At 46.2% G+C, this 10,434-nt stretch overlaps 2 protein-coding genes across 3 annotated transcripts in view; both read right to left on the minus strand.

The window, feature by feature from the left end:
• Window positions 1–264: 264 nt before the first annotated feature.
• LOC137058369 (uncharacterized) lies at window positions 265–6,317 on the minus strand. Its single transcript, XM_067431616.1, has 6 exons — window positions 6,044–6,317; window positions 4,683–4,742; window positions 4,494–4,585; window positions 1,852–2,019; window positions 1,218–1,444; window positions 265–966 (listed from the first exon to the last, which is right to left on the minus strand). The coding sequence occupies exons 1-6, from the start codon at window positions 6,108–6,110 to the stop codon at window positions 864–866; spliced, it is 717 nt and encodes a 238-aa protein (XP_067287717.1). The 5' UTR covers window positions 6,111–6,317; the 3' UTR covers window positions 265–863.
• A 599-nt stretch (window positions 6,318–6,916) lies between these two features.
• filip1l (filamin A interacting protein 1-like) overlaps window positions 6,917–10,434 on the minus strand; it is a 49,955-nt gene continuing 46,437 nt past the window's right edge. For both annotated transcript variants that reach the window (XM_067431571.1, XM_067431570.1), the window contains one exon: window positions 6,917–7,313. In XM_067431571.1, coding sequence (XP_067287672.1) covers window positions 7,170–7,313 — 144 coding nt within the window. In that variant the 3' untranslated portion in view covers window positions 6,917–7,169. The remainder of the gene's footprint in view (window positions 7,314–10,434) is intronic.

Raw genomic sequence — 10,434 nt, forward strand, 5'->3', positions numbered from 1 at the left:
GATTTTACTTCAGTCTGTTTCAGAAACAAGACATTTAAAAGTGCAGCACTGGAAGACAGACAAACACACAAACACACACATATGTACAACAGCACACACACACACACACACACACACACACACACACACACACACACGTATATGTACAACAGCACACACACACACACACGTATATGTACAACAGCACACACACACATATTAACAACAGCACACACACACACACACACGTATATGTACAACAGCACACACACACATATTTACAACAGCACACTCACACACACCCAAGTTCAAGTAATCGTTCTGTCCACTAATGGCGGAACATTAGCAATGGCCTGAACTGGAACGGCCTGAATCCACTAAGGAGTGTATTATTATTTAGCATTTATGCAGCATTCTATATGTATAACGGTGCGTTTGGGTTGTTTTAAATGTTTTTAAAAATAATGTAGATATCCCAGAGTTGTTTGTGGTGGGATCAATTAAACATGATATGCGGTGACGTCACAGTCGTGTTGCATTGTGGTATATGAAGCTGAAGTGTGCATATGAAGTAGACCTGAGAGCTAATGTCTGCCCATATAAACTTCACGAAGTGGAACACACTTCAAAATGGCGGAGTGTCTAAAAGTGGAGTGGAACACAGCAATGATCTGAGTCTGTGATTGGCTGATGGGCGGGTCACATGATCAGAGTCTATGATTGGCTGATGGGCGGGTCTCATGATCAGAGTCTATGATTGGCTGATGGGCGGGTCTCATGATCAGAGTCTATGATTGGCTGATGGGCGGGTCACATGATCTGAGTCTGTGATTGGTTGATGGGCGGGTCACATGATCTGGGCCTGTGATTGGCTGATGGGCGGGTCACATGATCTGAGATTCTTGGCTCTGATGCTCCTGCAGGATCTTCTCCAGCTCCTCCAAACACGGGCCAATCGTGCACCTCGAACCCGGAGCCGCTCTGAACCTACAACAGCACACAAAGGAGTTAGTGTGTGTGTGTGTGGGCGTGTTTTTGTGACATATGAGGACTCAAATGTGTATAATGCCATGGGTATGACACAGGTATTACAGGAGAGGGTGAAATATGAGGACATTACCCATGGCCCCACTTTACAAAAGGCTTATAAATCACACAGGAGGAGTTTTTATGAGAAAGTAAAAATGCAGAACGTGTATGTGTGTGTGTGTGTGTGTGTGTGTGTGTGTGTGTGTGACCTGCGCAGGAGTCCTCGGGCTCGGTGAGCGGTGGGCCGGTGCTTCTGCAGCGTGGCGGTACAGAAGGCTGCTAGCGTGTTGTAGCAGCGTTCTCGTAGCATGTTGTGGCCGCTCGTCTCCCACTCCGGAAGCTCGCCGGATAACCGACACGCCGCCTGAACGAACTCCAGGAGCTTCTCCCACTCGCCGCGCCGCCAGAGCAAACGCCCTCCGTCCTCACACGAGCGCTGCAACACACAATCACTGTTAGATCAGAACAAACGGGCCAGCCTTCACTCCCCACGTGCATCAATGAGCCTTGGCCGCCCATGACCCTGTGGCCGGTTCTCCACTGGTCCTTCCTTGGAGCACTTTTGATAGATACTGACCACTGCAGACCGGGAACAGCCCACAAGAGCTGCAGTTTTGGAGATGCTCTGACCCAGTCGTCTAGCCGTCACAATCTGGCCAAACTCGCTCAAATCCTTACGCTTGCCCATTTCTCCTGCTTCACACACATCAACTCTGAGGACTAAATGTTCACTTGCTGCCTAATATACCCCACCCACTAACAGGAGCCGTGATGAAGAGATCATCAGTGTTACTCACTGGTCATAATGTAATGGCTGATGTGTGTGTGTATGAAGCGCCTCACCTTGAAGGCCCTCAGGTGTGGCTGGGCTTTCCTGTAGCAGTGCGCGTCCCTGTTGGAGCCGAGGCGGGAGTACGGGATGGCCCTGTAGACGCTGCTCTTCTTCTGCTGCAGATCTTGCAGTAAGAGCGGCAGGTCAGAGGTCAGCGAGCCGGACATCATCTCCACAGACTGACCGCATGAGGACACACAGGTCATGTGACACATTAATACACACACACACACACACACACACACACACACACAAAAAACCTCAAGACAGAAAAAAAACTCATGATCTCCCTCAGCTCATTCTCGGTGTGTGTGACACTCTTCTGTCAGATGACTACACGACTTCGGTTCGACTTCGGTGCCACACCGCGACTAAAACGGCGCGACTTCGGTACCACAATGCGACTAAAACGGCGCGACTTCGGTGCCACACCGCGACTTCGATGAGACTTCGGTGCCACACCGCGACTTCGATGAGACTTCGGTGCCACACCGCGACTAAAACGGTGCGACTTCAGTGCCACACCGCGACTAAAACGGCGCGACTTCGGTGCCACACCGCGACTTCGATGAGACTTCGGTGCCACACCGCGACTTCGATGAGACTTCGGTGCCACACCGCGACTTCGATGAGACTTCGGTGCCACACCGCGACTAAAACGGCGCGACTTCGGTGCCACACCGCGACTTCGATGAGACTTCGGTGCCACACCGCGACTAAAACGGTGCGACTTCGGTGCCACACCGCGACTTCGGTGCCACACCGCGACTAAAACGGTGCGACTTCGGTGCCACACCGCGACTAAAACGGCGCGACTTCGGTGCCACACCACGACTAAAACGGTGCGACTTCGGTGCCACACCGCGACTTCGGTGCCACACCGCGACTAAAACGGTGCGACTTCGGTGCCACACCGCGACTAAAACGGCGCGACTTCGGTGCCACACCGCGACTAAAACGGTGCGACTTCGGTGCCACACCGCGACTTCGGTGCCACACCGCGACTTCGGTGCCACACCGCGACTAAAACGGTGCGACTTCGGTGCCACACCGCGACTTCGATGAGACTTCGGTGCCACACCGCGACTTCGATGAGACTTCGGTGCCACACCGCAACTTCGATGAGACTTCGGTGCCACACCGCGACTAAAACGGCGCGACTTCGGTGCCACACCGCGACTTCGATGAGACTTCGGTGCCACACCGCAACTTCGATGAGACTTCGGTGCCACACCGCGACTTCGATGAGACTTCGGTGCCACACCGCAACTTCGATGAGACTTCGGTGCCACACCGCGACTAAAACGGCGCGACTTCGGTGCCACACCGCGACTTCGATGAGACTTCGGTGCCACACCGCGACTAAAACGGTGCGACTTCGGTGCCACACCGCGACTTCGGTGCCACACCGCGACTAAAACGGTGCGACTTCGGTGCCACACCGCGACTAAAACGGCGCGACTTCGGTGCCACACCACGACTAAAACGGTGCGACTTCGGTGCCACACCGCGACTTCGGTGCCACACCGCGACTAAAACGGTGCGACTTCGGTGCCACACCGCGACTAAAACGGCGCGACTTCGGTGCCACACCGCGACTAAAACGGTGCGACTTCGGTGCCACACCGCGACTTCGGTGCCACACCGCGACTTCGGTGCCACACCGCGACTAAAACGGTGCGACTTCGGTGCCACACCGCGACTAAAACGGTGCGACTTCGGTGCCACACCGCGACTAAAACGGTGCGACTTCGGTGCGACACGGCGACTTCTAAGACTTCGGTGCCACACCGCGACTTCCATGCGACTTCGGTGCCACACCGCGACTAAAACGGTGCGACCCCGCGACTTCGATGCGACTTCGGTGCCACACTGCGACTTCGGTGCGACTTCGGTGCCACACCGCGACTAAAACGGCGCGACTTCGGTGCCACACCGCGACTTCGATGAGACTTCGATGCCACAGCGCGGCTTCGATGCGACTTCGGTGCGACTTCGATGCCACGCCGCGACTAAAACGGTGCGACTTCGGTGCGACACCGCGACTTCGATGAGACTTCGGTGCCACTCCGCGACTTCGATGAGACTTCGGTGCCACAGCGCGGCTTCGATGCGACTTCGGTGCGACTTCGATGAGACTTCGGTGCCACGCCGCGACTAAAACGGTGCGACTTCGGTGCCACACCGCGACTTCGATGAGACTTCGGTGCCACGCCGCGACTTCGATGCGACTTCGGTGCCACAGCGCGGCTTCGATGCGACTTCGGTGCGACTTCGATGAGACTTCGTTGCCACGCCCGCGACTTCGATGAGACTTTGGTGCGACACCGCGACTAAAACGGTGCGACTTCGTTCCAACACTGCGACTTCGATGAGACTTCGGTGCCACACCGCGACTTCGATGAGACTTCGGTGCCACACCGCGACTTCGATGAGACTTCGGTGCCACACCACGACTTCGATGAGACTTCGGTGCCACACCGCGACTAAAATGGTGCGACTTCAGTGCCACACCACGACTGACTTCGGTGCCACACCGCGACAAGTGCCCTATGGAGCACTTCTATAATGGAGGGATGCGCTGTTTATGGCTTCAGCAGAGTGTCTCACCTGTGATGGCCTGAGGGACAGAAGCACCTGTGTGGCGTCTCACCTGTTCGGCGAGCAGAAGCGAATCATGCAGGTGTTTGGAGACGGACGTCTGGCAGGTGAGCGGCCGCTCTGGGGTCCGGCGGCGGCGAGAACCTGCGGAGAGAAGAGGAGAGAGCTAGTCACGCTACTAACGTCACGGGACACACGCTAACCCACGCACGCTCTAACTGGCACACACACGCTAACTCACGCGTGTGCTTGACCCCCGGGCGGGAACACAGGATCTCCATGTAGGATCTTCTCAGGCATCCTGAGGGGAAGAGCAGCTTTACATCCACAAATATCATCAACACCACACAACGCTACAATTTAGAGCCCAGTTTCACATATAAAGACCCAATGTAAAGTATCTATATTAGAAGCGTATTAAATAGTATTTGAAAAATGACTTTTTCTACTCACTATAGTACTTTAAAAGTAAATGTATCTTTTTTTGTTAATTTGTTTAAATGTTTTAATTGTTCAGTCATTTAAAATCAACATTTTAAAATCCAGTTGTTTATTTATTTCAAATCAAAAGCATTCAACAACTTTTCTCCAGAGAACCTCAGATTTAAACCACTAATACATGTGAGGTGAAATAAATCAACAGGAAGACCTTCATCATCATCAGTGGTAAATATTGTATCTGATCCCATTTCTTCTGCGTTTTGGGATCTTAATTGTTTTTTCCTGAAGATGATGAAAATATCATCAACACAGAAACTATAATTTAAAGAATCGTTTCATGTATAAAGACCCAATGTAAAGCATGAAAAAAAAAATGACACTATATAATAGTGCTGCTAGGTGTATTATTTTTTGTTCCTTTGTTTACAATGTTTAGCAGTGTTGCCACATTTACTTTGAAAAGTAATCTGATTACTCCTTTAAAAAGTAACTTAGTTACTTTACAGATTACTTGATTTTAAAAGTAACTAAGTAAGATTACAAGTTACTTTATTAGTCACATTTAGCAGTTACCGCCTCAACATAAAAATGACAATCGTTTTTGCCAACGCTCAATTAACAGTCACGTCAACAATATATCCTTACATTAAATTTAAATTAAACAATATTTCCTGAAAGAATAGGAAGAGATCTCTCCCCGAGACGCAAGAAGAAAGCAAAAATATATTTTTTTTCTAAGGAAAATTGCTACAATGGCAACTCACAGTGACTTGGATAAATTACTTTAATCTGATGACTGGTTTGGAAATAGTAACGCGTTAGATTACTCGCTACTGGAAAAAAGTCAGATTAGAGTAACGCGTTACTGACATCACTGGGGTTCAGTCATATACAATCAACATTTGTAAATGTTTAAATTCATTTATTTAAATAACTTTTCTCCAGTTTGAAACCTCAGATTTAAACTACTAAACATGTGAGGTGAAATAAATCTACAGAAAAACATGAAGACCTTCATCATCATCATCATCATCATCAGTAATTATACTGTATCTGACCGAGTTTTGGGGTCTTTACTGTGATTTTTCCTGATGATGATGAAGATGGTGTTAATCTCACCTGTGTTTTTCCTGATGATGAAGATGATGATGTTAATCTCACCTGTGATTTTGGCCTGTGGTTCTGGGATCTCCACTAACACTGATCTCTGATCAGCCTCATCTGCCATTTTAAACTCTTTTCTTCCTGCTCCAATCGCACGATAATATCTGTTTTTCCGCGCCAAGCTAACGCAGCTTCAGAACAGCCTTCGGGGAAACTCACGACAGAATAAGCACTAAACAACATTAGAGAAATAATAAACAAAACATGAATAAACAACAGAGAAAAGTTCCACAGAGCGCGCGCTCTCATTCATTCAGCCGGAGCCCGCGAACAGAGCTTACCGCGCGGGCGGGGCTTCTGCTTCCTGCGCTCTGATTGGCTCAGCGCTGTGGAGAGGCTGTATGCTGATTGGCTGGGCGCTAGCGCTGCGCTGTAGAAGCTCTGGATCGACCATTTTGTGATTTAAACTCTGTCTGAGGTAAAGCCTACACTGCAAAAAATGCTCTTCTTACTCAGTATTTTTGTCTCCTTTCTAGTCTAAATGTCAAAAAATTCTTACATTAAGAAACATTTACTTGACAAGTAAAAATTATTGTCTTGTTTTGGGAAAAAATTACTCAAAATGAAGAGAGTTTTTGATTAAAATAAGATAAATAATCTGCCAATGGGGTGAGAAAAATAATCTTGTTTTCTGTTTGAATTAAGATTATTTTTCTCACCCCATTGGCAGATTATTTATCTTATTTTAAGCAAAAACTCTCTTCATTTTTAGTTATTTTTCCCAAAACAAGACAATTACTTTTGCTTGGAATGCTTCTTTTTAAAAGAATGACTAGAAACAAGACAAAAATACTAAGTAAGAAAAGCTTTTTTTACAGTGTGATCAAAATAATCAAATAAGTGTGTCTGAATCGGATGTGCAAGATATAAAAAGTCTTTATTAACATCTAGATCTCGTACATCAAAAATACATTTCTACATCGGAATCAAAACCATAACAGCGATAACTACCAACTTAATGAGTACAATAATTGAGTTTATCAACAAAGAAAGCATAAGCACCATAAAGTGAAAGAGGAGCGATGGTCAGGATGAGTTTTATCACTGTTGATTAGGCTATTTCTGATGAGAAGTCTCATTACAGCACCAAAAGTCTTCAAATAAACCAGAAACATAATGTTGCTCATGATTTGGCCGGTTGGTTCATCATGTTCAGGTTGTTATTAGACACACATTTGCCAGGGTTCAGTGGGGTCTGTGCGGCTCCTTTCGCTTTGGGTTTGGGAATCCTGGTCGGTCCAGAACGCCGGAATGATTCCAGAGGCATCTGGAAAAACACACAGGATCGGTCCGTTAACTGGGAACGTTCCCACAGCGTTCTCTCAGCGTTAAGAACAAACGTCTTCCAGAAACATTAATACAACACATCTTCAACGTCATCTGGGGCCTGTACCATGATGATAGTTTAATAAACTCAGGGTTACAGGATTAGCTTTGAGTGGACAGAACCAAACCAATGTATTAAAGGGTTAGTTCACCCAAAAAGGCCAATGTCTCGTGATTTCAGCAGTTTGACACGCGATCCGAATCATGAATCGATTCACTGATTCATAACCGTTTGAATCTTTATCTGAGGACTGAACACAAACGCGGAAGAGAAGCCAATGCTGAATAAAGTCGTAGTTTTTGTTATTTTTGGACCCAAATGTATTTTGGATGCTTCAAGAGACTCTAATTAACCCACTGATGTCTCATATGGACTACTGTGATGATGTTTTTATTCCCTTTCTGGACATGGACAGTATAGTGTGCATACACTTGCATACGCTCTCGGACTAAATATAAAATATCTGAAACTGTGTGTGAAGATGAGCGGAGGTCTTACGGGTGTGGAGCGACATTAGGGAGAGGAGTTAATGACAGACATTTCATTTTTGGCTGAACTAACCCTTTAGGGTCAGGCTTTGTTCCTGAGTTCATCTGTGACATCAGCAGTGAACAGCTAATCACAGGCTGTGACATCAGCAGTGAACAGCCAATCACAGGCTGTGACATCAGCAGTGAACAGCCAATCACAGGCTGTGACATCAGCAGTGAACAGCCAATCACAGGCTGTGACATCAGCAGTGAACAGCCAATCACAGGCTGTGGATCAGTGAAACTGAGAATACTTTCTCTTCTGCCGATGATTGAAAAATATTAAGATTTTTTTTTTTAAATTACACAGCAAGAAAAAAAGAGCTGTCTATAAAAGAGGAGAGAGAGAACTTAAAGAAAAAATATACGTCAATGCAAGTAAAAGTTATGAAGTTAGTTTAGTTGATATAGAGAAAATTAAACATTTAAGCTCAGTAAGCTTTTATTAAAAATAGTTTTATTTATTGATTTTAACGCTTATTTATATGACTTTATGTAGGCTATTTATATTAATTTTAACAAAGTGCTTATTAATGATTGATTAACTAAAAGGATAAATGTGTAATTGATTAAGAGTATAATAATTACATAAATGATATCTAAATCATTCAAAATTATAAGCACTGTTAAAAGCCAGACGCTTTAGTCTTTTAAACCATTTGCTATGCAGTGTCCTTTCATTTGGAGCAGAAAAGGGGGCGTGGCTTTACTGCATCAGAGGCGTGTCACTTTACTCACAGCTGATTGGTCCAGTTTCAGTTCTCTCGCCAGCGGCTTCATGTACAGGCCCCAGCTCTTCAATAAGGGCCTCAAAATATTAGAACAAAAACATTCATGGAACGCTTTTCTGAAACATTTCGGTTGGACGTTTTTTAACTGTCAAAAATAACGTTTTCGTAATAACAAAATGGAACGTTTCACAAAAACATGAACAGAGAGAACTTCATAAATAACATTTTCATAATTGAATGGGAATGATAGCAAAACCATCCTTAAGGTCGATAAAGATAACGATGAAGATATAGTTATAAAAATTGTTCATAATATTAAAGAATTGCACACAACAATTACTGAGGTTATAAGCAGTGCTGGGTGTAATTAGCTGCTGTAATTTAATGACTTTTCTCTTGAATTAGTAAAGTAAGGGTCACTCTTCTTTCTTCTGTAATTTAATTACAGTTACTTCGGATGGAATTAAACTAAATACTAAATATAATTATATATAATTCAATAGTGGACTGAACATCAACATCTAAAGTCTAGCGTGTAAATGTGTGTTTTTGTGTCTGGTTCTGGCGTGTGTAATACTTCGGTCAGTAATGAGAGTCACTGATGACGTTTTATATTAAGAGCCGTTTCTATCCTCGACTCGCTGAACTCGACTCGCTGAACTCGACTCGCTGAACTCGCTGAACTCGACTCGCTGAACTCGCTGAACTCGACTCGCTGAACTCGCTGAACTCGCTGAACTCGCTGAACTCGACTCGCTGAACTCGACTCGCTGAACTCGACTCGCTGAACTCGACTCGCTGAACTCAACTCGCTGAACTCGACTCGCTGAACTCGACTCGCTGAACTCGCTGAACTCGACTCGCTGAACTCGCTGAACTCGCTGAACTCGACTCGCTGAACTCGCTGAACTCGCTGAACTCGACTCGCTGAACTCGCTGAACTCGCTGAACTCGCTGAACTCGCTGAACTCGCTGAACTCGCTGAACTCGACTCGCTGAACTCGCTGAACTCGCTGAACTCGACTCGCTGAACTCGCTGAACTCGCTGAACTCGACTCGCTGAACTCGACTCGCTGAACTCGACTCGCTGAACTCGACTCGCTGAACTCGACTCGCTGAACTCGACTCGCTGAACTCAACTCGCTGAACTCGACTCGCTGAACTCGACTCGCTGAACTCGACTCAGTGAACTCGACTCGCTGAACTCGACTCGCTGAACTCGACTCGCTGAACTCGACTCGCTGAACTCGACTCAGTGAACTCGACTCGCTGAACTCGACTCGCTGAACTCGACTCGCTGAACTCGACTCGCTGAACTCGCTGAACTCGACTCGCTGAACTCGACTCGCTGAACTCGACTCGCTGAACTCGCTGAACTCGACTCGCTGAACTCGACTCGCTGAACTCGACTCGCTGAACTCGACTCGCTGAACTCGACTCGCTGAACTCCAGGCTGGGTTAGGATTTAGGCAGGAATTAAAAACTAATTAGTAATTAATTACTTTCTTAGAGTACCTTACCCAACACTGGTTATGTGTGTGAGCTGATTTGACAAGAAATCGGAGGTCATTATTTTATTCTGAGTTAAATAATCAATTAATTTGAGTAGAGCCAACTTAAATTAAACAAATGAGTTCAAACAAATGAACTTTCATGAGTATTTAGAACTTTCTTTTTCTTTTGAGTTCTCTTCAGTAATCTGATCTCTTGTTTCGGGTTTTATAAACCTGAATGTAACCGAAACTGGGCTGGGATTTATATTTCCCAGCATGCTTTGCCATGACACTCAAAGGGGCCAGT

Source organism: Pseudorasbora parva, chromosome 22 (genome assembly GCF_024679245.1).
Source record: "Pseudorasbora parva isolate DD20220531a chromosome 22, ASM2467924v1, whole genome shotgun sequence".
In the NCBI taxonomy this organism is placed as follows: domain Eukaryota; kingdom Metazoa; phylum Chordata; class Actinopteri; order Cypriniformes; family Gobionidae; genus Pseudorasbora; species Pseudorasbora parva.

Coding starts and splice junctions, on each gene's coding strand:
- LOC137058369 (XM_067431616.1), bottom strand. CDS start 6,110: ATGGCAGATGAGGCTGATCAGAGATCAGTGTTAGTGGAGATCCCAGAA. Junction 4,586..4,682: donor CCCGGGGGTCAAGCACACGC/GTGAGTTAGCGT, acceptor TTCTCTCCGCAG/GTTCTCGCCGCCGCCGGACC. Junction 1,445..1,851: donor CACACCTGAGGGCCTTCAAG/GTGAGGCGCTTC, acceptor TGTGTGTTGCAG/CGCTCGTGTGAGGACGGAGG.